Source organism: Staurois parvus, unplaced genomic scaffold (genome assembly GCF_062004578.1).
Source record: "Staurois parvus isolate SC_StPar_1 unplaced genomic scaffold, SC_StPar_1.0 ptg000715l, whole genome shotgun sequence".
Lineage (NCBI taxonomy): Eukaryota > Metazoa > Chordata > Amphibia > Anura > Ranidae > Staurois > Staurois parvus.
The window spans coordinates 9,063,050-9,089,991 of NW_028318511.1; the positions used below are offsets into that span (position 1 = coordinate 9,063,050).

General features: G+C 43.7%; 1 protein-coding gene across 2 annotated transcripts in view; it reads left to right on the plus strand.

The window, feature by feature from the left end:
• DEAF1 (DEAF1 transcription factor) overlaps nucleotides 1-26,942 on the plus strand; it is a 58,830-nt gene that overhangs the window by 2,276 nt on the left and 29,612 nt on the right. For both annotated transcript variants that reach the window (XM_089653580.1, XM_089653581.1), the window contains exons 2-8: nucleotides 8,758-8,846; nucleotides 8,952-9,081; nucleotides 10,758-10,904; nucleotides 12,750-12,889; nucleotides 14,463-14,528; nucleotides 22,023-22,149; nucleotides 23,388-23,516. In XM_089653580.1, the coding sequence (XP_089509706.1) occupies nucleotides 8,758-8,846; nucleotides 8,952-9,081; nucleotides 10,758-10,904; nucleotides 12,750-12,889; nucleotides 14,463-14,528; nucleotides 22,023-22,149; nucleotides 23,388-23,516 (828 nt within the window). The remainder of the gene's footprint in view (nucleotides 1-8,757; nucleotides 8,847-8,951; nucleotides 9,082-10,757; nucleotides 10,905-12,749; nucleotides 12,890-14,462; nucleotides 14,529-22,022; nucleotides 22,150-23,387; nucleotides 23,517-26,942) is intronic.

The window sequence follows — 26,942 nt, forward strand, 5'->3', positions numbered from 1 at the left end:
CAACCATTGGTGCAATCATTCACAAATGGAAGAAATACAAAACAACTGTCAGTCTCCCTAGGTCTGGTGCACCATGCAAGATCTCTCCTCGTGGAGTGTCAATGATCATGAGAACAGTGAGGAATCATCCCAGAACTACACGTGAGGATCTTGTCAATGATCTCCAGGCACCTGGGACCACAGTCACCTAGAAAACAATTGGTAACACACTACGCTGGCAGTGTGTTGAAATCCTGCAGTGCCCGCAAGGTCCCTCTGCTCAAGAAAGCACATGTGGAGGCCCATCTGAAGTTTGTCACTGAACATCTGAATGATGCAGAGGAGGACTGGTTGAAAGTGTTGTGGTCAGATGAGACCAAAATCAAGCTCTTTGGCATCAACTCAACTCACCGTGTTTGGTGGAGGAGGAATGCTGCCTATGACCCCAAGAAAACCATCCCAACTGTCAAACATGGTGGTGGAAACATTCTGCTTTGGGGGTGTTTTTCTGCTAAGGGAACAGAACAACTGCACTGCGTCAAAGGGACGATGGACGGTGCAATGTACTTTCAAATCTTGGGTGAAAGCTGAAAGTTCGAGTTGCCAAACATCAGCCACCAAACCTTAATGACTTGGAGAGGATCTGCCAAGAGGAGTGGGCCAAAATCCCTCCTAAGATGTGTGCAAACTTGGTGGCCAACCACAGGAAACTTCTGACCTCTGTGATTGCCAACAAGGGATTTACCACCAAGTACTAAGTCAAGTTTTGTAAAGGGGATCAAATACTTTTTTCCCTTATGAACATGCAAATCAGTGCATAATTTGTTAGACATGCATTTCTTTTTAATTTTGTGTTGCTATTCTGTCTCTGTGTTACAATACACCTACCATTCGATTTTTAGACTGATAATTTCTTTGTGAGTGGGCAAACATTCAAAATCAGCAGGGGATCAAATACTTACTTCCTTCACTGTATATGCAGCACATCTCCATGATGACCACAACCCCGAAAGCAGCGATCACTGCAGGCAGGGTTTGCCTGGGCCAAACGGGCAGGGACCCAATACCAACGAAACAATACTTTGTATGCCGCCTCTAGCGTGGCTTTATTAGATGAACATTTAGCTATAAACGACCAGGCCCTATTCCAGTCCGCCAGATCCATGACCACCCCCAGGTTGCGCTCCCACTGAGCAACATATGAGAGAGAGGTACACATCGAGCGTCTATTCAAAGATGCATAAAGAAGGGAAATAAGGCCTGGGGCACCCGGATGCTGTTGGCAAAGCTGTTCAAAAGCAGATTTCTGATACGGGAAAGCATTAGTGCCCCGCAGTGTGGTCAGCCAATGCCGCCATCAAAGGTAACGAAAAAATTCCGCCTGAGGGACATCCCATGACTCCTGAAGAAAATACCAGGTGGGGAAGGACTGAGAAGTCAAAAAGTGTCGTACTTGCGAAAAAGCATTGGCCACCCACCAAGAGAACACCCTTCGTTGATCTAAACCCGGTGGGAAAAGAGGATTGTTAATAATTGGGAGTAAGGGTAGGAAAGGTGACATCAAGCCACTGGAGTAGTGTACCGAGTCCCACACTTGTAGTGGAGCAAAATCAGACTCAGTGTCATAGGCTGTAGTGCAGGAGGGAGCCATAGAAGCATCAGTCGCAATAGGGGCACAATTAGGTAATTCCAGCAGGACCCAGAGAGGAACATCACAGGAAGTGTGCAACATAGACTGTAGGGCAATCTGGCTCTCCTGATAATACTTAGTTACATTATGCACCCCAAGACCTCCCTGAAGTCTATGGGAAAGAGCGTATTTGTGGAGACTCTGGTACACTTTTCGGCGGAGAAAAATTGCATAATCCTCACCTGAATTAACCAAAGAAAATGAGGAGGAAAAAAATAGTACAACAATGTAGGCAGGATGGTCATTTTCACTGAACTAACCGGTCCTATCCAAGACAGGTGCGGAAATTGCCAGGAGTACATATGAGAGGACATAGAGCGAAGCAATGGATAATAATTTTCAGCGTCCCTCGTCCCTCGCCAAATAGGAAAGGGATCTGAGAAATACCCAGCATATTTAACCAAAACCAAAGGGGAAGAATACATAGTCCCCAAAGCCCCAATGAGACAGTACGAACCGCAGATATTCCCAGGATAGAGAATCAAAAGCTTTATATATGTCTAAGGACAGTAAAAATCCCGGGATTTTACGCTGTTGTAGAAGGTGTATAAGGTGGACCACCTTACGAACGTTATCACTTGCCTGCCTCCCAGGGACGAAACCTACTTGATCCCTTTGGACCAGACTACGCAAATATTTATTGATACGAAGAATGAGGATCTTGCCCAATATCTTCAGATCTTCATTAAGAATAGAAATGGGCTTAAAGGCTTGCGGTTCCTGCACATCATCTGTTGTCTTAAAAATCATTGAGATATGAGCCCTGAGTGCGTCTGGAGAGGGCAAAGAGCCCTGTCATAACTCATTGAAATAATCAGCCAAAAAGGGCGCCAACAGGGTCACAAACATCTTATAATAGAGACCAGAAAAGCCATCAGGACCCGTGGCCGCGGTGGACCGTAGAGATTTGATAGCCTGAAGCACTTCCGATACGATTACATCAGTGTTGAGGGCCATCTGTGCTGCTTCGGACAATCCAGGAAGTCGGAGATCTTGAAAAAACGCCTCTGCCTGAGCTACAGGGAAGGGATCTGATGTCGCATAAAGGTGTGAAAGGAAGTCTGCAAAACGGGAAACAATCTGCTAGGGATTGGAAGTACAGCCACCCGCAGGAAGTCACAACCGGATCGGTTTGTGGGGTTTCCCCACAGAATTGAGTTTCCTGGCCAGCATTGGACCCGGCTTATTAGCACAGAAATAAGATTTATGTTTGGTCCAGTGCAGGGCCTGTTCAGCCTCCAAAGAAGCAAGTAGGTTCAACTCTGCAGCCAGAGCGTCCCATGTGCAATTATGGGCCGCAGATGGGATCAACTTCCAACGAGCAGAGAGTGAAGATCCAAAAGTAGAGAGTGAAGATCCAAAAGACAGCGCTCCCGCTCCTGCTTCCGAGACACCGCCAGATGTATAATGTGACCCCACGCCGTGGCTTTATGCGCCTCCCACAGGGGCACTGCCGAAGAGACAGATCCCGAGTTTTCAACAAAGTATGTACGTAAGAAAGATTCTATTTGTTGGCAGGTAAACTGAGTGGTCAGTAAAGATTCGTTAATGCGCCAGTGAAAGGGGCACCGTACTGAGAAGGCAAGGAATAGAACCAGGGGATCGTGGTTTGACCAGGGCAAAAAGGGGATAGATATCTGCCTGACCAAGGGAAGCAGTTGGACATGCATAAATAAGTGGTCAATTCTGTAAAAACTGTCATGGGGATTTGAGTAGAACGTAAAGTCGTGCTCAGTTGGGTGAAGTTCCCTGCAAACGTCCGCCAGCCCCACCAACCGCAAGAGAGAGTGCATGCATAAGGGTCCGCCCCCCAGGCATAGCGCCTTTCTAAGGCAGAATCCAAGGTGACATTCGAATTTCCCAAAAGAAGAAGACCCTTGGAGTGTCGGGAAATGACAGTGCAAAGATGAGAAAAAAATGTATGCTCAAAGCGATTAGGGGCGTAGTAAGAGATAAAAGTAACCTCCTGGTCCCAGAGGATGCCCTGCAGGAGCAAGTATCTGCCTGTGGGGTACGCTATATTCTGAGCACAGATGAAGGGGAGATTGCGTTTGAAAGCTATCAACACACCCTGGCGTTTCTCAGGAGCCGAGGCCCTGTAAAGAGTGGGAAAATAAGATGAAAGATACCGTGGGGCAGAGGATTGAGAAAACCTGGTGTCCTGCAAACACATCACTTTAATTTGTTGCAATTTGAGGTGATGTAAAACTTTAGACCGCTTCTGAGGTGAATTGAAGCCTTGAATATTTTGTGAATGTACTTTCAAGAGGGGTGAGGCCATGGCGGGATCAGAGTAGCACACTCAGCAGAAAAAGCATAAGTCAGCCAACATTTTCCACTCCCAAGGACGGTCGGACCATGGCATCCCGAAACCCTGCATAAAACAAAAACAGAAGAACCAGAAAATAAAAGAAGACAAGGAAAAAAAAGAAGACACAAGGAATATGTACAATAGCACAGTCTTATCACACCAATCCTGAAGTGCATCCTACACTTGAAGAATACCAGTTGGGGGTGGCTCTACAACCAGACACATGGCTGCAAATGGATACATCAAAAACATAAGCCCTCGGGGGACAAAAAGGCAATAAACACAACATAATGGAGTCCCACAGTAATGGAGGTATGAGTCTGCGGAAACTTCCCCATTAGAAACCCAGCTAGGCTTGGGGGCCCAACCCCCTCCAGGGGGATGACTACTGGCCGCCATGGTACCCAAACAACGCAGCCCAGGTAGTCCCCAGCCTCCCAATAGGACCAACATCCTTGCACCTAACTAGGGCCTACCGGAGCCAACCTCCCTCCCTGGAGCCCGAAGGAACTATCAGCCCATTCCACTAACGGGAACCCAACCAGTGTCGCCTGGACCCATGGCAGTCTGCAATGGCAAAAAGTCATAGACCTCAAGTCCAGGAGTGACACCCCCCACTCAAAGACGGAACCCAAGGGAGCTGGCTGGACCAGGCCCAATCCTGGAACACTATCAAACTGGGAATGCAGTGACCAAAAGTCAGATACCTCATGTCCAGGAGGAGACCGCCCACTTGTGGACGGAGCCCAAGGTAGCAGGCTGGGTGGAGCCCAATCATGAAATGCAAGCAAACTGGGAAAGCCTAAAAGGCCAAACTCATGGTCCCGTCAAAAGGATCCAATGGTGAAACCCAACGGAGGAAGTCCTGGAAATGACATCAGCCCAGGGAAGAGCAGGATGGACTGGATTGTAGAGGGGTCCGAGGTAGGGCCTGTTGGATGTGTTCTCCCAGAGGTGGCCCAGAGGAAGTGGCCCGCCAGAGATCCAGATGAATGCGCCGGACTCTGCGCAGCGCCTCCTGGCAGAAGAAGGTGTAGGGATTCCAGGAAAGAGTGTGCCTCCTCTGGCGTGGCAACCAAGTGGCTGCGGCCCTGGTAGGCAAAAGTGAGGCAGAATGGAAAGCCCCATGCATATTTAATTCTGCGATTCACCAGGACCAAAGTAAAGGGCTTCAACTGGCGGCGCTTCTGAAGAGTGATCTGGGAGAGCTCCACGAAGAGCTAGTAGCGATGCCCCTGGAACCTGGTCTGATCTGGGTTGTTTCTGGCTGCCAAGAGGATGGTTTCCTTAGTGCGATAGAAAGTAAATTTGATGATAATGTCTCTTGGGGGCCCATCCGGTCATCTGGGGCCTAATGCACGTTGTATGCAGTCAAATTCGAGCCGGTCAATGGGGATGGCAGGCGTCAGCTCCTGAAACAAGGCAGTAGCGGTTCAGGTGAGATCCGTAACGGTTTTCAGGATACCCCTTAAGTGTAAATTGCCGCCGTGGGAACGGTTCTTGAAATCCTCAAGCTGGAGCAATGCGTCCGCCAATTCTTTCTTTAGGTCACACAGATCCTGCTCGTGGCTTTCAATGACCGTGGCCGCAGCTTCTAAATCCAGTTGTGGGCTGACACAAAGATTTTGCCTTTCATTTATATTTTAAACTGCATGTGTTGTTTTACAAGGTGAGGGTTCACATATTCTTTGAGATATCTTCTCTTAATTGTTACTGCTACACATGTCCCTACTGAAGAATACGATTTTGAATGATCCCTACTGAAGAAGCGTCAGTATCCAGTCCAAGGAATATGATTTTGTGTCTCAGTATACAGATTGAAGAATTTGATTTTGTGTGTCTGTATCCAGTCTGAAGACTTTGATTTTGTGTGTCAGTATACAGCCCAAAGAATTATGATTTTTCTTGTGTGTCTATATCAAGTCTGAAGAATATGATTTTGTCCTCTGCATCCAGTTTGAATAGAATTCTATCTGTTTTTTTTATCATCCCTGTGGGGATAGGAGTACAGGGAGCCAACTGAGAGATACCCACCACCTTTCTTATGATGCAGCACAGGTTTCAAAAGTTCCATAAGTGAACAAAAAGCGCAGTAAACCTATAATAGGCTAATAAGGAGTTGACCGGCGGCCATCTTGGATGAGAGAAACGATCATCTGATTTCCCCTGGGCACTTCCTGGATAACAGTAAACCACTTCTGAGTACTTTTAAGCGTTTTTTAAGCTGATAAAATGTGAGCATCCTAATTAAAGTTTATTTTAAGATTGATTCTGGCGGTATTACACTATTGTGTTTCCTATATATTCATATTTATATGAAACAAGCTTGATGTGGATATATGGAGTCTCAAGGCTGTTGGATCCTGATGTTAATATGAAGGCAGACTATACTGGGTAAAGATCAATAGGAGGACTGTCTCCCACCTTCCGTTTGGAAAGATATAAAAAAGCGTCTGTTTTTCTGAATATTGGTAAGGGTATGCATTCCTTACTGCACTTAGAAGTGTCACAGTGCTGGTTGGAATAGAGCACTGAAGAGTGATTCACATTCACAGGGGTTTTTATTGTTTTGGCTTCACAGTTTTTTTCACTTTGTTCACTTTTTCACGGATTATTAATGTGATTGGGTATTCACTTGAATGAAGTCACTATTATTTATTTAGCTATAAAAAAATATAATGCACTATGTGAATATTTTTTTCTTTTTGAGGTACATTATCAGAGGAATTTTTTGAAAGGTTCTTTGAACACGAGAAGAATTTGATTTAAAGTTTGGACTTATAGGGTTTGGACTGCACATAGTTTTTGAGGATTTATTGTATAGCATCTTCTGTTTGTTGATTAAAAAAAATCTAGTTTGCATGGAGCCTAACTGAAATTAGTACCATGGAGCAGCAACGCTTCCTAGATACTTGTCGACCAGTCATTCCTGGTGCCAGGCGGACCCTGCAGTCAGTGAGTGCATTACTTTTTATTGTTGATAGTTATAACTAATAAACATATTGCACCATGACAATGTCCCTGGTCTTCTGTCTGAATACGATTTGTGAGAGTTGGGTGGAACCCAGTCCTTGGGATTCCTTGGTGGTTAAACCAACAATGGAGAGCAGAGTTTACAAGTGGAAAGGAATTGTACACTGGTGCAGATTAACCTTCTTATACTATATAAGGGGTCAGGAATTTTTGATGAGTGAGCACCCCTAAAGGGTCACTCCGAGTAGCACAAGAGTTTGTTGGATCACAGAGAGTGAGGATGGGTGATGTTGATCACATGGCACTTTATGGATTGATTCCAGCACTTTACGTTTAACGTTTTGATTGCACGGTCTTCACTTTTCACAAGGCACATTATAAATATAGTTTGAGTTTACACTCACCGGCCACTTTATTAGGTAAACCTTGCTAGGACTGGGGTTGGACCCCCTTTGCCTTCAAAACGGCCTTCATTCTTCATGGAATAGATTTAACAAGGTGTTGGAAACATTCCTCAGATATTTTGGTCCATTTGACATGATGGCATCACACAATTGCTACAGATTTGTTGGCTGCACATCTGTGAACCATTGATACAAGGCAGGATGGATCCATGCTTTCATGTTGTTTACATCAAGTTCTGACCCTACCATCTGAATGTCACAGCTGTAATCCAAACTCATCAGACCAGGCAATGTTTTTCCAATCTTCTACTGTCCAATTTTGGTGAGCCTGTGCGAATTGTAGCCTCTGTTTTCTGATCTTAACTGACAGGAGTGGCACCTGGTGTGGTCTTCTGCTGCTGTAGCCCATCTGCTTCAAGATTCGACGTATCGTACATTCAGACATAATATTCTGCATACCTTGGCTGTAATGAGTGGTTATTTGAGTTACTGTTACTTTTCTATAATCTTGAACCAGTCTGCCCATTGTCCTCTGACTTCTGATATCAACAATGCATTTTCATCCACACAACTGCTGCTCACTGGATATTTTCTCTTTTTCGGACCATTCTCTGTAATCTCTAGAGATGGTTATGAGTGAAAATCCCAGTAGATCAGCAGTTTTTAAAATACTCAGACCATCACGTCTGGCACCAACAACCATGTCTCGTTCAAAGTCACTTAAATGCCCTTTCTTCCCCATTATGATGCTTGGTTTGAACTTCAGCAAGTCTTTTTCACCAAGTCTAGATGCCTAAATGCACTGAGTTGCTGCCATATGATTGGCTGATTAGCAATTTGTGTTACCAAGCAATTGAACAGGTATAACTAAAAAAGTGACCGGTGAGTGTATATATTTGGTTTGATTTGTACATTTATATTTATTTCATTATTTATATTGAAACACACATTATACTGCAGTTGCACTGTAGGTTTTGATGAACCACCAGTAATGGTGATAGCGCTGTTCTTTGGAAATAATTATTGAAATATCCGAGATACTACATGCTGTCATTTACCTTTAAGACATTTGAATCCTAACTGTTATTACTGCACACTACAAATGAACAGCAAGCTGCTGGTTATTCTAGTTATCCACAGAGCACCTTTACCTAATGAACTCGAACCTCAATAGTCGGGCAATCAGAGGTCCGCTAATGATGGGGTAATATTACAGTTGAATGTAGTAGGCATTTTTTGATCTTCTTGATCTTGATCTTTCATTGATCTTCTTACTAAAAATGAAAAGTTACCTTCTTCATATTAGATGTCTGCATTTTATTAAGTGCCGTGGCTTTCTGGCTCATCCACTTTGATGTGTCTAGAATCAAGTTTTATAATAGCTTGTTTCCATCTTTCAGAGGTCACAGTTTCGAGTGTTGGAGCACCAGGAGAGAATGTCTTCACCACTTCAGTGGCCAGCACTGCCTCCCTCTCTGATCATGTCCTGGTCAGTATGTTATTTTGTAACATTTCTGATGATCACGTCTAGTACACTTTGAGATGTCACAATGTTTCACCTACTTTATACTGTATGTATCATTTGTAACTGCAGGCCGAGAGAGCTTCCCTACAGATTGGAGACAGCCTCAGCACTGAGAAAGCCACTTTGATAGTCGTACATACTGATGGCAGCATTATGGAAACGCAGAACATCAAAGTACCAGCAGCCTCCATGACTCCTGGTGAGACTTGTACACCTCTAACACGTGGTGTACACTACAACATAGTTTCTTTCAAGTTATTAAAGTAGAACTATAGGCAATTTTTAAAAACATTTTGGATACAGCAAAGGACAGTTAATTTTTTGCTATCTGTGTCCCACTGGGGAGATTTGCCTTCACTTCCTGTCCCATAGCCAAACATGAGAGAGGAAATCCCTTCAAATTAAGGGAATCCTTTGGGGATCCCCAGGTCACCAGAAATCGTGTCCCCATTGGAAGATTTCTCCTCTATTAATTTTCTGGGGACAACCCAAAAGTTGGGGTTTCTTTTTCTTTCACTTTCAATGATAATGGTAAACAAATAGGGTGAATCTTCTAAATGAGGACACAAATGGCAATAAAAACTGACAGATATTCTAATCCCTCTCCACTCTGTCCAAAACTAAAACAAAAAACGTTTTGCTTTTAGTTGTACTTTAAAACAAAAAGAGTTTTTTTGTATGGAAATGGCTGAGAATAATTCTCAAAATGGAAACTTGACATGGAAAATGCTGTACATAAAATGGCTCTTGGCACCTCCCTCATTCTGAATGCCCTTTGCTAGGGGGGGCATTCATTCAAGATCAATCCCGAGCTGTGCTGTGTGTGTCCAGTGACTCACACAGTGCAGCTTGGCCGCGCACCCCCCTGTGGCAGGAGCCAAATGTTTCCTGCGGCTGCCTTCATCCGAATGAGCAGAGAGAGAGGAAAGAGGGGGGCACAGTACTGAACTGAGAGAATTAGTTGAATACAGAAGGTTTTTTGCCTTAAAGTATGTGTAAACCATCACCTTATAAAACAACCCATTCAGTGTAAAATATAAATGAAAAGCAAAACATTTGTGTATAAATATAAAATAAAAGTGTATATATACTGTATATAATTTTTTTTCTCCCTTTTTTAAAAGTTATCACAATCTGTCTATTCTCAGCTTCTTAAAAGCTGGGGGAGAAGAAACAGCCATACACTGTGGGGGAGGGGGGTCTGATTATTGGAGGAGAGCACACAGAGTTCCCATCACAGCTAGATACTGATACTATGCTTAGTGTGGTCAGTTTTTAATAGGAAAGCCAAGGGACTGGCAGGAACACCAGAGATTTCACACAAAGGAAGCAAAACAAAGAGAACAGGGTACATTTTTATACAAGTCATGGTACAGCACAGTGGCGGACTGACAACTCATGGGGCCCCTGGGCAATAGGGGATCATGGGGCCCCTGTGTCCTTGTTCAAACTCAAAAAAGCCTATGAAAAAGGTACCAGGGGCATCTCATGGGGCCCCCTACTGACCCCGGGCCCTCGGGCAGTGCCCGAGTTTCCAAATGGTCAGTCTGCCCCTGGTACAGCAGGCACATATCAGGAATATGACATGTTGCTTTACATACTTTTTAATTGCAGAGAATGCATGAAAAAACATTCTGTCTTTACAACCACTTTAGGTTTAGCATCTCAGTTTATTTACACACAGTGTAGTCACCATCCTAATATGAACGTTTATTTAGTAGGGTAGTAAACCATGACCGTATGTGAGATTTAGTAACCCTGAGCGTTGAGTTCGATTGGTTGAAATAGGTTATTGCACTTTGTGTATTGCTCTTTGCCTTACTAAATGAGACCATTAGTTTCTATCTGCTTACCTCATCTTTGCATTGTATGTAGGATCTGAAAGGTCACCAAACTCTCAGTCCCCAGGACCAGAGAAAGACGGCACAAAATTCAACTGGGATCAGTCTGCTTATGATACTGAACTACCTGTGCGGTGTCGTAATATCAGTGGCATCTTGTACAAGAACCGACTTGGATCAGGTAAGCTATGATACAAGGCTTTCTTAAGGTGTTACTAAACCCACAACAGTAAAATCAGTCTGTACGGTATATGCAGTAAAGCATGATTGTTATACTCACTGTGGAACCTAAGGGGTTAATCCTCTGCATTGTGTAAAAAGGCTGTTTGATCCTGTCTTCTCTGCCCCTCCTCTTGTTGAAATAACCACCTGATACAGACTGAACCCATAGTCACATGCACATGGTCAGTTTGGTGTATATTGCTAGAGGGTTTTTTTTGTCTTGGGAGAGTGCATGTGATCAGCACAGGGCCAATCAGCACTGTCCAGACAGAGGTCAGAGGATTTCCTTCCTCCTAGAGAAAACTCCTCCTACAAGCTTTATCTAGTGCTCGCCTGGACACTGATAGATGTCACAAGACTGCTCTAACTGCTGATGAGAAAAGGTATTTAGCAGTTTATATTTACTAAAATAATTGCATTTCCATGTTGTGTGTACTGTGGGAGACCAGATATAGTGAATGCAGGGTCCTGGGTTTAGTAACACTTCAAGGTGTTACTAAACACAGGACCCTGCATTCACTATATCTGGTCTCCCACAGTACACAGGACACGGAAGTGCAATTATTTTAGTAAATATAAACTGCTAAATACCTTTTCTGATCAACCATTAGAGCAGTCTTGTGACATCTATCAGTGTCCAGCAGAGTACATATTAAAGCTTGTAGGAGGAGTTTTTATTCTGTTTTAGGAGGATGTAGAACCTCTGACCTCTGTTTGGACAGTGCTGATTGGCCCTGTGTTGATCACATGCACTCTCCCAAGAAGGGGGGCACTGGGAGAAGGGGAGGATCAGAGAAGTCAGGATCAAACAGTTTTTACACAATGCAGAGGAGTAACCTCTTAGGTTCCACAGTGAGTATAACAAGCATGCTTTACTGCCTATACAGACTGATTTTACTGTTGTGGGTTTAGTAACACTTTAAATCTGAACTCCATGCAGATATAAAAGGCACACGTATATGCTACTCTATAATCATTAGTACATTATATGTATTTTTTTTTCAAATGCAGGCAGTGTATTAGACCTGATATCAGCCTCCTGCAGTCTACTGTGCAGCAGAGTTTAGAGAAGAGGAAGGAAAAGCAGTACAAGGAGCCATTCAGGTGTGATGCTGTACAGCTAGCATGCTGAAAGAAGGAGAGATCAGAGTGACATAGATATGAGCTTATCAGTGTGCTGCTTCTCCTTTAGCCCTGGTTCATACCATTGCGACTTCAGGTGTGATATGCGATTTACAAATCGCAACCTGAAGTCGTATGTAATGTATTTCTATAGCACTGTCTTACTAGGTGTGATTTCAAGTAGTGTGATTGGAAAAATACTTCTTGCATTACTTTTTCACCACTTCAGTGCGATTTAACTCTCACAGACTATAAGGTAAATGGAAATGAAATCGCACCTGTGTCTATATCGGCACCACTTTGAAGCCACACTTTAAATGGGACCAAATTGTACCACTTTGAAATCACATTTGCTGTGAACCAGGGCTTAATGTCCAGTCACAAGGTTAGGGTGAGCAAGGGACCTGTAAGTGAAAGTGTAACTGCAGTAGAGAAATATCAGGCCATCTCCATTTCTGGAGAGGGTTTTGTAAAATAATACAGTTGATAGTTTTGGATTTTTTTTTACTATGACTAAGCTAAATTCTGTTTTATATCTGCCTGGACACAAACTGGATTGACAGTGTGCAAAGTGCTGTAGCTATCAGTAACTGTTAGCTTTCGGTTTACTTTCATGTTTTACTGGAATCTCAGCTAAACAATATATTGCTGATTTTCTGCTATTGGCATTGTACTCTGATAGGAGGTCGTGGGCGCTGTGTGAAGCATGGAGATGGGTGGTACACTCCAACTGAGTTTGAAGCCATGGCAGGCAGAGCCAGCAGCAAAGACTGGAAAAGAAGTATCCGATATGCAGGAAGACCCCTACAGTGCCTTATACAAGTGAGCCCAGAGAACATAGCCAAAATAATCGGGAGGAAAAAATATACATGTTGCTCCAAGCAGCCAATCATTTTCCTTTCATTATCTAGTCTGCACTACAAACAAGCTTCTCAGATCTGATTAATCAAGGAAGGCAATAGAGTTTCTGTTCTTATATGGTGGCTGCCACTGTTGTCTTCCTCTTTTAAAAATGCTAGTTTCTTGGCTGCTATTCTGATCCTGTTTCTTCATTGTTTGAAGTCACTAACCCAGAAAAAGTATGCAAATAAGTCTGACTTTCCTGATCTGAATAATTGTGGGTTTGGTAAATTTAGAAAGTAATGAGGCCATAGCTTCGGCCAGGCAATTAGCATTTTCTAAAAGAATTAATCTGTCATGACAGGTGTGTGTTGATGGTTTTGTAGTGTAGCTGCTGATTCTTGTTCACATACAGGCTTTACACTGTGCTGGATGTCTCAGTGCTGAGCATTAACACTTCTGGGTATAGTGTATAAAGGCCCGTTCACACTCACTCTTCGCAGTAATGCTTGTTATACTGCACATACAGTACCTGCAGTGAAGGTCAGTTCAATGCCGCATGTGCAATTCATTGCAAGTAGATTTACACTTTTACAGTAGTAGACAATGTAGGAAACCCAACTATACATGCTCTGTGTTGTGGGTCAGGTCTGTTTTTCATTTATTAAAGTATATGTAAACCTTCACCTTGTGAAACAACCCTTTCAGCTTAAAATAGAAATGAAAGGCAAAACATTTGTGTATAAAACTATATAAACACCTTTTCGACCTTTTTTTTTTTTTTAAGTGATCCCATACCCTCTGTTCACAGCTGCATAAGGAGCTCAGAGAGCTAGGAGGAGGAGAAACAGCAGGACACTGAACTTCCCAGTGAAAGACTGTGCAGGGGGAGCAAGTCAGGGCGAGTCTGATTATTGGAAAAAAGCAGGTTCAGTTCTCAGCACAGCTAGAAAACTGACCACGCTGTGCTCACTCTCCCAGTGTGGCCAGTTTTTTTAATAGGAAGCAGAGTGATTGTCAGGAACACCAGGGATTCACGCAAAGGAAGCAATACAAAGAGAACAGGATACTTTTTCATAGAAGCACATGGTACAGCAGGCACATATCAGGAATATGAAATGTTTGGTTTACATATTCTTTAGGGGTGATGCTAGCCCTTCCAAAATCCTTGACTCAAGGCATAATGTGAATTGGCCCTAAAAGAATATCCTTCTCAGCAGCAGGTAGAAGAATCTGTTAACTTTCCAAGACTGAGGAATGAACGCACAAAATATCAATGGCTGTGATCATTGCACAGAACACTCAGTAGATATCTTTACACAATGCACCATTGAGTGTTAAACATCGACATCCTATAATAGGCCCAGGCACAATATAATGTGCTCATGTTTGCAAACCCTAATTGCACTAACCAGCATAATCAGTCTAGGACCTCTCCCTCTGCTGTAATATAGGCTGTAAATGGCGTCACCAGTGCTGTAATCTGATTGCCATAAGGATTGTACATTTGAGTATGTTGTAATCCTACTGCTGAACTGTGTCTTTGTATTTGTAGGATGGTCTGCTGACCCCTCATGCTGCATCCTGTACATGTGCAGCCTGCTGTGATGACCTCAGTCTTGTAAGTGGCATTATATTGCATCAGTCATTTTCATGTGTTTAAAGGGCCACATTAATTAAAAACAACACACGCAAATAGGTGTCCATTTTTCTATGTTTAAATATGTAAAATTATTATTTAAAGGGTAAGTTCACCTTGTGAAAAAAAAATGCTCCTGCAGACTCTCAATATAGCTGTCTGCCCAGATCTTGTACAGGCAGGCAGTTACTTAAAGCAGCGTTCCACCCAAAAGTGGAAACTCTGCTTGTTTGTCTCCTCCCCCCCTACCCCCTCCACTGCTATATTTGGCACTTTTTGAGGGGGAGGGGGGAGCGGATACCAGGTACCCGCTCCCACTTCCGGCTCAGTTCGCCACGGTGAAGTGAGCCGGAAGTTCGGCCCCCCTTCTTCCTCCACTTCACAGGTCCCAGAAGACTGCTGGACCAATCAGGATGCGCAGCACAACTCGCGCATGCGCAGTGGGCACCCAGCTGTGAAGCCGCAAGCTGTCACAACCTGATGCCCACAGTTGATGTCGGTGCCAGGGAGAGAAGAAGGGACAGTGCGGGTGAGAACATCTCTGGACTCCAGGACAGGTGAGTGTGTATTTATTAAAGGTCAGGAGCTACAGTTTTTGTAGCTGCTGACTTTTAATAAACACAAAACTGACTGGAACTCTGCTGTAAGAGCAGGAAGATCAATAAACTACAAGCGACACTTGTGTCCAGTGTCCCCAGTGTTTATTGAGAACTACAAGCCGCCAGCTGCAATGGCTGATGGTACTTGTAGGCATTCATTCACAGGAAACTGTGAATGAAGGAAACTGTTGTGTAGACAGAGCCCCACATGGCTATACTGTTTTAAAATTTTGACAACAGGTGCAGGGAAAAGATCCCCCGCCCTGCTGTCACAGTGAGGGAGGATTGGGGGGAGAGGCTGCAGATGCTGGAACATATTATGTGTTCCACCCTAAAACGGGTTAATTATGTAACATGTTCAAAAGATGAACCTATCCTTTAAAATTGCTTTCAAGAGAACCTTCTCTGTTTTGCAGTATTTGTTAAACCTGAAGTTTAATCTGCTTATATATTGTCTTTATTGCCTTTCCTGGTCACCCCCCCTCATCAACATGCTAATTACCTTTTTAATAAAACCTTTCTGTATTCATTACATAACTGGGTCTCTGTGCAAGGCTGCAGATCATGGCTGGTGGGAGGGGCTTTCTAGAAACATCACATCACCCTGCCTCAGTATGTCTTTATGGGTGGATGTCAGTCTGGCAGAGTGGGAGTTGCTAGGCGGACTGCATTTGGCTGAAGAACAGGTAATGCCCACATGTGATGCTGAACATCCATAGTTAACCACTTCCCGACCGTCCTATAGCAAAGTACTACTACAGGATGGCAGGGATGCACAAAATCAAATGTAAATATATGTGATTTTGCATTTCCGAGTAGGAGGTGCACCCGCCATTACTACTGGGCTATATGCGGCTCTTGTCAGGCAACTGGGCACTGGCAAAAAGAGAGCTTCACGGGTATCTCCTATATGACCCTTTCCACTGCCAGGTAGCCACAGCTTTTTTCTAGTGTCCTTATGTGATGGACATCTTCTCTCTGCTAATAGTTTACCTTCTTAATATGGAAGGTTCTCTCTCTCTCTCTCTCTCCCTCTCCCTCTCCCTCTCGATCTCTCTCGAAGAAAGCCATAGCCACTGTGGCCTCTTATGCAGCTTCTGGATCGGTACACCTGTATATAATCCAGTTGTAATGATTAAAAGAGCCGGGGTGATGTTCTGTACTCCAAGAAACCGTTGAATCAAAAATCCTATTATTCTACACCTAAGCAATATTTCAGTTTTTGAGCTGAACAGTTTTTGCAGAAAGTTATCCTGATACCAGATACAGCAATGACGTAACTCTTCTTAGGGAATGGAATCTATTGTAATTAACAGCACTGGGACATATGTACAGTTAGCTAGAGAGAAAAGCCAAAAGCTTCCCCTATCCTGCCTTGCATCTTTGGCAGGTTACCCCATGGCCTTTGGCATTTGTAGCTTTCCCAGTTTATGTACAGCAGTCTATTATGACCTATTTGGAATAAATTATATCAAAAGTAGAACTTTGGCCTCCCATTGAAAAAAATATGTGCTACAGCATTTAAAGTGATTGTAAAGGCTGTTATTTTTTTGTTGTTAAAAAACAAGCATGTTATACTCACCTGCTCTGTGCAATAGTTTTGCACAGAGCAGCCTGGAGCCTCCTCTTGTGGGGTCCCCCACCAGCGCTTTGGGCTGCACCCATACAAAGCGCTTATCTGGGAGCAGATGTAAAGGCTGTGTGTGTAGCACCCTATAGTGTGCTACTTTAATAGTGTAGTGTGTTATAGGCAAAATCATTGTGTGTGACTCATGGTAGTTGTGTGAGTCATGTGATTAAGGTTGGGTTATTGCAGGTGAGCTGGATTACTCAACAGGTTGTGGCTCTAGCGCCTCCTCCTGACTCTGGAGGACCATAGAACCTTCAAGAGGTTAGTAAGCAGACAGTGGTGGAGACCTAATCTGCATATTCATGGTGGGTCTGGCAAATCCCAGGTTTGGAGGCCCTGGTAGAGTGGTAGACTTGCTGATAAATATGGGAGAGTCAGGCTGACAGATGAGTTGGGTGGAAGATGGAGTGCTGAGAAGACTGTCAGTGTCTAGGAGGGATCTCCTAGGTCTGGGGGGGCCGGCCTCCAGGCTGGGCTCGGGCTGGCTCAGGAGGATACATTCAGTGGAGAGGCGCTAATGGGATCAAGGCCTGGAGCAGCAGGGAGCAAAGAGAACAGTGTGAGTACAGCAACACACTCTGGGATCTACAAAGGGAAAGAGTACCACACGTAGCAAGCTTTCTAAGGACAGCACTGGGCTCAATCCTTAATCCTTGTCACGGGAGATCTTCCGAGAAGCTAGCAGGGCTGGTAGTGCTTGCAGGCTATAGAGCTTGGGGCAGTTCTACAGGGGGAGAGAAGACATCTCTGCATGTAGTTAAGAGAATTAAAGTGATTTTTGAGGGGCTGCTAGTTCCTCACGCATAAAGGGCAGCTGCTACTGATGTGCAACAATGGATGGCTTTCAGGATAAGAACAGTCCAAGATCTGCCTTTGTACTTAGGAGGGAAGTGTCCATCTTCTATTGTTTCAAGCCAAACTTGGCATCCCATAATCCCTATTCCCCATCCAATTTGATTTCCCCTAATAAAATAACAAAACCAACCTAATGGACTGGTCGTTGTCTCTGGATGCAAGTTGGTGTCAGAAATACCTGTTGCCTGGCTGTGCGGGGAGAGGCTTAGGGATACCCACAACACAGTGGCCCTCACAAGGGTAGCGCTACATGTGCATCCATTGATACACACAGCGTGGCGTGGCCCCGCCCCTCTCTCTCTGCACACATTTGATTGACAGCCAAGCCTGTGAAAGCGAAGAGAGAGTATAGAAGACTGGCAGATGGGCACAGTGCTGGATTGATACAGACCTCAGGTAAGTATTTGGGGGATGTTGGGGGCACAGCAAATGGCATGAAAACGTTTTTCACCCTAGTACAGAAAATGCATTAAGGTGAAAAAGGTTTTACCTTTAGAACCACTTTAATTGAGAGTGCATCTGCCCTTGCAGTTTACTCTTATGGCTTGTTCACACTTGACTAAATTTTTAACTCTTAAAGAAAGTTCCTATAGCTTTAGTTTGGGCATTAGACAGGCGTTAATGAGCTTTAGTATGGGCGTTAGACTGGTGTTTTACAAGCGTTAAAAACGCTCTCCAAATGCCCTATGCGAGTGTTTGAAGAATGTTATAAGCATTTTTCAAGAGTTAAAACTGCACTACAAATGCCTATAATAAACTGTAATGTTATTAATGTTCCGCAACCACCCTGCAAACGCCTGCCAGTGCATTTGCAGGCCATCACCATAGACTTGAATGGGAGGCATTGGTAGGCTTCAAACTCCTCCAGAGTTGACATGAGGCTTCAATTTTGAAGTGGCACGATGCTAGAGCTTCATGTTTTGATAATGTGAACAGCACTGTGTGCTGTCCATAGTATCATTTGCATAGGTGTTGGAGGAGCATTAAAAACGCCTCTCAAATGCCTGCTTTCAATGCCAGTGTGAAGTAGGCCTAAGTCACCCTGAAAGTCACACAAATATCTGTTGATCTTGCCAGTGAAGTCCACCTAATGCAGCTTCATGTGATGGTGTGGCAACAATGCTGCACTGCTGCTGAGTTCAGAGCAGAGTTTAGGCTTCTGCTGCACTTTAGAAAGGAGAATGGTGCACTTTAGGTTCAAGGTCCATTTTTAACACTGAATTTATTCCACTCCAGTATTGCTAGTTGTTGGGGATGGGAGCTTTTTAATTATGTTCATCATACTGGAATTGTTGTCCATCATTCTGGAGTCATTAGTCTGTGATTTTCAGACTTTTTTTCTCTTTCTGCAATGAAGAGACCAGCTTCTGTTCCAGTCTTCCTTGGTTATTTATTCCCTAGTAACAAGGAATGACTTGTGATCACTGCAGATTTTTTCAGTTAGGACATGGAATACATAAACTTTTTAATGCCCCCTTGGGACTCTGCTTTGCTGATTTGTCAGGTTTTCTATCTCTGCAGTCCCGGAGGACTACAATGCACTTACAGATCTTAGCACCAGAAACCTTTTTCAGGATATGTGCCAATCTTGTCTGTAGTTTCAGATCTCACAGGCGTTTGATGTTGTGCTGATTCTGCCACCCCGGCTTGTCATCCATTGCTCCTTATTATCTATGCAAGTACTTGAAGGAGAAGTCTACTTAAATGTCCTGTGGCACTTCATTTTAATCAGGTGAAATGAAACACTTGATAGCCAGTTGCTGCTATGCCGGAGGATTTTTCCTTTCCTGTCACCCACTGACATTCAAATAGTCCTTGGCATAAAATAATTGCAGAACTCCACAATGCAGTCTGATTTCACTATGAGCTTGTAAAGTATATGTATTTTTAGTGATCGTATATATTGTTTCATTATAGAAGTGTTTATCTTTTTAAAGTATTTTAAAAGGGATGACAAAATTGTTGCTCACATTGTCATGCCAGTTCATCCATATTGTTGTTGTATTAAAACTGATCTCAGATAGAAATATATTTTTACAGTGCCCCCACCCTGCAAAAGTTGCATGCTTGTTATGTCTAGCGGTTGACTAATAGGCTGTAATACTTCCCTTATTTCTCACTCCAGCAGGCTTCTGGCACTCACCTCTTCTCTATTGGTCTTGCATTGTACATGGTGGTGTCAAAGTGCAATTGCCTACTAAAGTGTGTTAGAGAGAGGCTTTGGGGGCCCAGTTGTACATTGTGTAGGAAGCCTGCTGAAGCTTCCTAGGCTCCCTGACTTAACCTTGCAGTGTGTGGAAACCCCACTACAAAGTTGTTGTATTTTTGTGTTTCGGATGAGCTATTAGAGAATAGCCACTAGCGTGAGAAGACACTTAATTTGGCACTCTGCCTTTGGCACTCTGCTTTGTTAGAATGGGGCAGTGCCTGTCTCCAAAGGAATGTTCTGTACCAGGACATACTGTATTTGTGAGGGTGTGGCTGAGCGGCAGATGTAGCCGGATTCTTCCTTCATCTTCTCCGCTGGGGATCCATGCAATTACCCTGCCTGATCGTCTTAAATCCTGCACCAGAGGCTTCTTGCATAGCTGGGATATCACCTAAATGACTACAGTCCACCCTCCGCTATGGCTTGAGGCTTAAAGACGCCCGCTCTTCCTCTGACTCCGGGGGCCAAGATCGTGCCTTACCGCAGCGTTCTACTAAGGAGAAATACACACACAAGCTCTTCTCTCGGGCCTCAGTCAAAGACTCTCCCACTCCTTCCATCGCACCAGAGGATTCGTCTGGTGGCCAATCTGAAGCGGATTACACAGTTCCTTTGGAGGATGCGGCTGGATCCTTGCTTGACTGGGACACAGTGCTGGCAGACATCTTTGCCATGCCCTCTGTACCCTCCGTGGAACTGGAGGAAACGGAGCCTACCCTCTGAGATATCCTGTCTACTGTTACCTCCTGTAATTCCGCCATTACAGCTCTTACCAGGGGCGGAATGACCATTTGGAAACTCGGGCACTGCCCGAGGGCCCAGGGTCAGTAGGGGGCCCCATGAGATGCCCCTGGTACCTTTTTCTTCATAGGCTTTTTTGAGTTTGGGCAAGGACACAGGGGCCCCATGATATTGCCCGGGGTCCCCATGAGTTGTCAGTCCGCCCCTGGCTCTTACTAATGAAATTAGGGGGGTGAAGGCAGAAATTACTTTTATTTGGCAGAACCTGCAGAAGCTGAGGCAGAGAACATCAGCCCTGGAGTGGCATGTCAGCACTATTGATGATGACATAGCGTCATTACAGAGGGATGTTAAACATAATGTACACCTAACTGCCCAAAATGCTGCTTGTCTTGGTGATATGGAAAACAGATTGCGGCGCAATCATGTGTGTGTCATAAGTATACCTGAACATAATGAAGGCAAGAACCCTGTGGCTTTTATTGGGAACTAGATACTCAACACCTGATGGCTACCTGACCCTCTGCATCCCCTGCTTTCCTGTTTATATATCTTCTATGGCTCAGTCTTCTGTGCTAATGCATAACCCAGATGGTGACCTTGTTGAGTTCTTTGTACTTCTGACATAAGTTACTTGCAGCTGTGAAGCTCTATGTCATCTCCTCAAGTTTCCACTGTTCCCCCACAAAAGTCCTATGTGGACAGGTTGTTACATTGTTTCCATGTTTGGGGACCCTTTTGGGTTTTTTTTTTTTCTTGGATCCTTCTCATTATGAGCACACTTCAAGTTTGGGTCATTACACTGAGTCACCTGGATCTACCTACTATGGCCTTGTCTCTGTTTTTTTCCATGATGGAGGCCCCCTGGCACTTTCTCAGCCTTGCTTCTGCGCGCACTCTTCAGGTGGTGCAGGCTTGTTCTGGTAATGGCTGATGTTGTTGCTTTTTACCGTCTCATCTATGGCTTATGCACTTTGCGTCTGTCGGCTTGTAGTTCTTAATGAACTTCCACGGTGCTGTTGAGTACATTGATTCTTCATGTCAGTGTAAAACTGTCTGCCCATACATTGTACAAGCAGAAACATTACACTGACAGTCTGCAGACATACATTGCTAGTGTAATGCTTTCCAGGCTCCTAAAACAAAAATCAGTAAATGCACATTTTTTTTTACTTGCAAAAAAAATTAGCATTTATTATTTTTTGTTAAAAGGTGAGCTTATCCTTTAAATATTAACACAACTTGAATAAAATTTAAAATGGCTATACATTTACCTTGATGGGTAATGATTTTTGATTGCTTGTTATTTGCTGGTCCAAAGTAATAAATATTCATGTTCCTGCAAAAATAAAAACAAAACCTGCGCACTACCCTGCACTCATTCACAAGATACATAAGATGTCCATATTGTACTAATCATCATTATTTTTTTTCATTATTAGAGTGGTCCGATCCGTCTGTTCATTCCTTACAAACGCCGTAAGAAGGAGGTTGAGATGTCTACAGTTTCAGACAAAAAAGAACTAGGAAAGGATATCAGCCTTCTGCCGGCATCAGCCGAAACCACCTGTAAGAGCCAAAGCATTAGAACCATGGGATGCAGAGCAACATTTATTGGAAATGAATTATGATATATGGGGTTTGGTAAATTTAGATAATACATTATTTATATGTTGATTGCCAAACTGAAATTTCTGAGAAAGAGAAGCCTTTGTATATCATGTCTCATGTCTGTTTCAGTAGAGGCTTTTTCTGTGGATATACAGACATTTTGAAAGAAGAAAACAGCAGAGTTCAAAAGTAAACTTCAATGAGAATTATATAGTTTCTTTTTTGTGTTCTTGGATAGTTTGCTGGAACATCATTTTGATGTGATTCTTCCATTTTACGTGCGTATTTCACATTTTCCTGACAGTGGCTGGCCTTATGCCAGACAATGCAGTTTGTATTATTGCTGAAAAGCTGCTGTAAGATAATCAGTTGCATGATAAATCACTCAAAAAATAAGTTTTCCATACAGTCTGAGCTGAAAGGTTAGTCAGTAATTTAAAACCTGTCAAGAGATAGACGTACAATACCAATTTTTGAGCAATAGTCTTTGAGCAATACAATATCTCTTGGGGAAAAATTACTGATAGTATATCTGAGTATGAGGATGCACATTCCCAAATTGTCCGTACACTGAGAGAATTTGGGCTGGTTCGGATGAACTGGAAAAAATTGGCTTTATAGGCCCTGTTGGCAGCTTCCTACCTGACATTGTTCAACTGAAAAATAAAAGGAATCAGGCAGAAAATTGTCTGCCAACCAGCAGCTGTATCCAATAAGATGCAGCCACTGTTGGGGTATTTGGACAACCGCCACTGCTGGCCGGTCAAAATACAATAGCTGACACTACAGGTTCGTCCATCCCTACTGTATAGCATGGATGGTGCTATCTGTTCGATTTATTTTTGTGGAACGTTTCTTTGAAATGTCCATGTGTATATTACCTTGTGATGACAGAGTGATAATGCTGGAGCACAATTGGGAGAAAGAGACAGAGTGTTGTCATCCTATAGAGAAAGTGCCTGCACAGGGACCTTCATGAAGGGATCACCAGGCATTAGTTTAACAAAAGCTGCTGATTTAAAAACATTGAAAATTGATTTAAAGGTTACATATTAAAGTTTTATGAAATTTTGGTGATGACATTTATATGTTTAGATGAGAGTAGCGTGGCAACCTTCATATGTTAATGTTGAGCGGCTTGACTGCACCTCCATTTAAATTCTAATGAAAGTATTATAATGGTCTCCCCACTGCAGTCACTGTGTCTTCATCTGGGCAGATCACAGCTACAGATTCGCTGACCTTTGAGAGAGAAGCCGCTGCAGAAGGAACTACTATTCTCACTGATAGCCCTACACAGGGAGATGTGTACACTGGAGCTACAGGTGAGACACAACTTACAGTAAATGTGTGTGGTGCAAGAAAGCCTAATCTATTACACCCTGCCCTGCCATATGTTCTGTAGTCAAATTGTTTGTATTGTACGCACCTATCATGTTTAAAACAGGTCTTCTACATGTATTGCAATGATTTGCAAATATAATACCCCTTTCCTTTTGGCCTGATGATTTTTTTTAAATGAAAAACCAAATGGAAAATTGGGAAGTGTGGGCGAAAAACTTTATTTGGGGCATTTGCTAGGAACCAATAAGGTTCCTCTAATGATGTGTGCCCCACTGGGGGCCTCTATTTCTTTATTGAAAGATATGTCACTTACATGCAGCTTCTGATGGTAATGTCACCAGTGAAGTTTTGATGGTGAAACTTGCAGTTGGGGCTGGAGCACACTGATCGCGGGTCACTGGCTGTGCAGCTCCTCTATTCGGAAGACATCTTGTACAGTATTCTTTTTCAAACAGTAGGAAATGAAGAGCGAACAACACTGTGTGATCGCTGTCCTCCAGCCCCAATGGTCAGTGTCACCACCAGAACTTCAGCAGTGACTTCACTGTCAGAGGTTGCATATAGTTAACATTTGTCAACTAATTCCAATACATGCCTGGGTCAAACCTAGCCATGATAATGCATGTACAGTGACAGAGGAAGTGATTCTGTTTTCATTTGGATCCCTACAGAGAGGGAGGGGACAGAGGCTCGGCTCGTCAGGCAGCAGTATAGTGTAGCAGTTGATTTTATTATAGGATTAAACACAAAGTTTACTCACAAGCCTTCAGTATGCATGGGCATGTCTCAGTGAGTAGGTGCTGACCCTGAAAGATGCCTGAACAAAGATGGTTCCATCTTTCTGGTGCACTTCGCTAGGAGGCTGGCTGCTTAAACTGGGAAGAGACAACTGACTCTTAAGGATGTCAGAAACAAAGATTTCTTCTTTTTTTTTAAAGATGACCCTAGCGAAAGGTAATAGAGAAGCTAAAGAAGAAAAAAAACACATGAGGGGTGAAGTTCCTCCTTGGTTTCATTAGTTTCAGTTTGTAGTTTGCAGATCTCTGTTCCAATGTCTGTGTCTCTCCTATTACCTTTCATCGCTGGGGTAATCTTTGATATTAAAAACAAAAAATCCATCACATACCCAGTGAATCCAGTTTTGTTCTGCACTCCAGCCCCCTGCCACCATCTTTGTTTCTGACGTCATCAAGAGGCGTCTGTCTCTTCCCAGTTTAGGCAGCCAGCCTCCGAATGAAGTGCACCAGGAGGATGGAGCCATCTTTGTTCAGGCATCGTTCAGGGTCAGCATCTACTCACTGCAACGTGGCTATGCATGTTGAATGCTTGTGAGTGCAACTTTTTGTTTTCAATCCCATAATAAAATCAATTGCTACAATATACCGGTGCCTGGCGCCCCTCTCTCTCCCCTCCCTCTCTCCATAGCTAATAGGTTTCCAGCCTGGATGAGTTGGAGACAATTAGGAGTTAGCTGATTTCTTTGATTAGACTAAGCCCATTCCTCTGGGTCTTTTGCCATTTTTTTTTCTATAGTACATTTTATTTTAATTTATTACCAAGTGTATTTTCACTGCTGTTATGCTCAGTTTGGCTCTGTTTACACTAGTACGGCTTGCCATGTGACTTTGGGCACATAGGGGCAGATTTACTAAAACTGGTTCACTCAGAATCTGGTGCAGCTGTGCAAGGTAGCCAATCAGCTTCTAATCTCAGCTTGTTTAATTAAGCTTTGACAATAAAAACTGGAAGCTGATTGGTTTTGCTGCAGAAGTGCACCTGAATTTACACTCTCCAGCTTTTGTAAATAAACCCCATAAAGTCGCATGGCAAGTCACAACCCATTTATTTCAATGGCACCTGTTCCAATATATGTGACTTTAGGCTCCTGCACTACTTTGATGCGACTTTCTTGTGACTTGAGTGCCATAGAATGTAAAAATCACATGAAAGTCGCACTGAAAATCACACATCTTTTGAGTTGCACTAGTGTGAACCGAGCCTTTCTCTGGTTGTCTGGACAGATCAGCTGCAGCATTTCCATCATTTAAGCAAAATATTTATATTTCAGGATACAGATACAGTAAACAAGACTATTAGGGTGATGGATGAGCGCCAGATACAATTTATTGCCAAACTACTGGGTCCACATTCAGGGGCGTATTTACCGCAAGGCAAACAAGGCATTTGCCTAGGGCGGCATTTTTTCAGGGGGGGGGCAGTGGCATTTTTCAGGGGGGCAACGCTGCTCCCCTAAAGAAGGGATGGAAGAAAGGACACACGCAGCATGGGGACCATGTGGGATCTGAGAGAGGCTGCAGGCTGTTTGATGGTGTATGCAGAGCATGACTTTTGTTCCCAGGGATGTCCGGAGCTGTAAAGGTAAGTGTCTTCTCTCTTGCCGGGGTTGGGTGGGGGATTGCCAGTGTATGGGAGGTGGTAGTGGAAGGCTCTCTCGGGTAGGGTGGGATGTTGTTGGTCAATGTCAGGCTCTTTTCGTGGGGGAGGGGGGTGTTTGTCAGGGTCTCTCCATGGGGGGGAGACAATTTTTGTGTTGCCTAGGGCAGTGGTGGGCAACCTTTTTTTTCAACTGAGCCAAATCTCGCCAAAACCACGATTGAAATTTATTTTGAGAGCCACATTTTTAAAACTGAAAATACATCCCCCATATAGTAATTCATCCCCCATATAGTAATTCATCCCCCATATAGTAATTCATCCCCCATAGTAATTAATCCCCCATAGTAATTCATCCCCCATATAGTAATTCATCCCCCATATAGTAATTCATCCCCCATAGTAATTCATCCCCCATATAGTAATTCATCCCCCATATAGTAATTCATCCCCCATAGTAATTCATCCCCCATATAGTAATTCATCCCCCCATATAGTAATTCATCCCCCATATAGTAATTCATCCCCCATAGTAATTCATCCCCCATATAGTAATTCATCCCCCATAGTAATTAATCCCCCATATAGTAATTCATCCCCCATAGTAATTCATCCCCCATATAGTAATTCATCCCCCATATAGTAATTCATCCCCCATATAGTAATTCATCCCCCATATAGTAATTCATCCCCCCTATAGTAATTCATTCCTCATATTGTGTCAATTCACTTACCTTTGCTCCGCGCGTTCCTCTCGCTGTGTTCCCGCGCCGTTCCGGTCTTCAGGGCGGACTGTGAGAGGAGAGGAGTTCGTCACGCTGCCCCGCCTACATCCTGACAGCCAATGTTTGCCACGCTCCGCAGGCCAGATTAAAAGGTCCGCCAGGCCGTATACGGCCCGCGGGCCGTAGTTCGCCCATTGCTGGGCTAGCTGCAGAGTCCTGACTTTTGGGGCGGCCGCCCGAGAGGAGGGAGGGGAGCGGGCGCCCGGCACACAGAAGAGCCGCATTAAA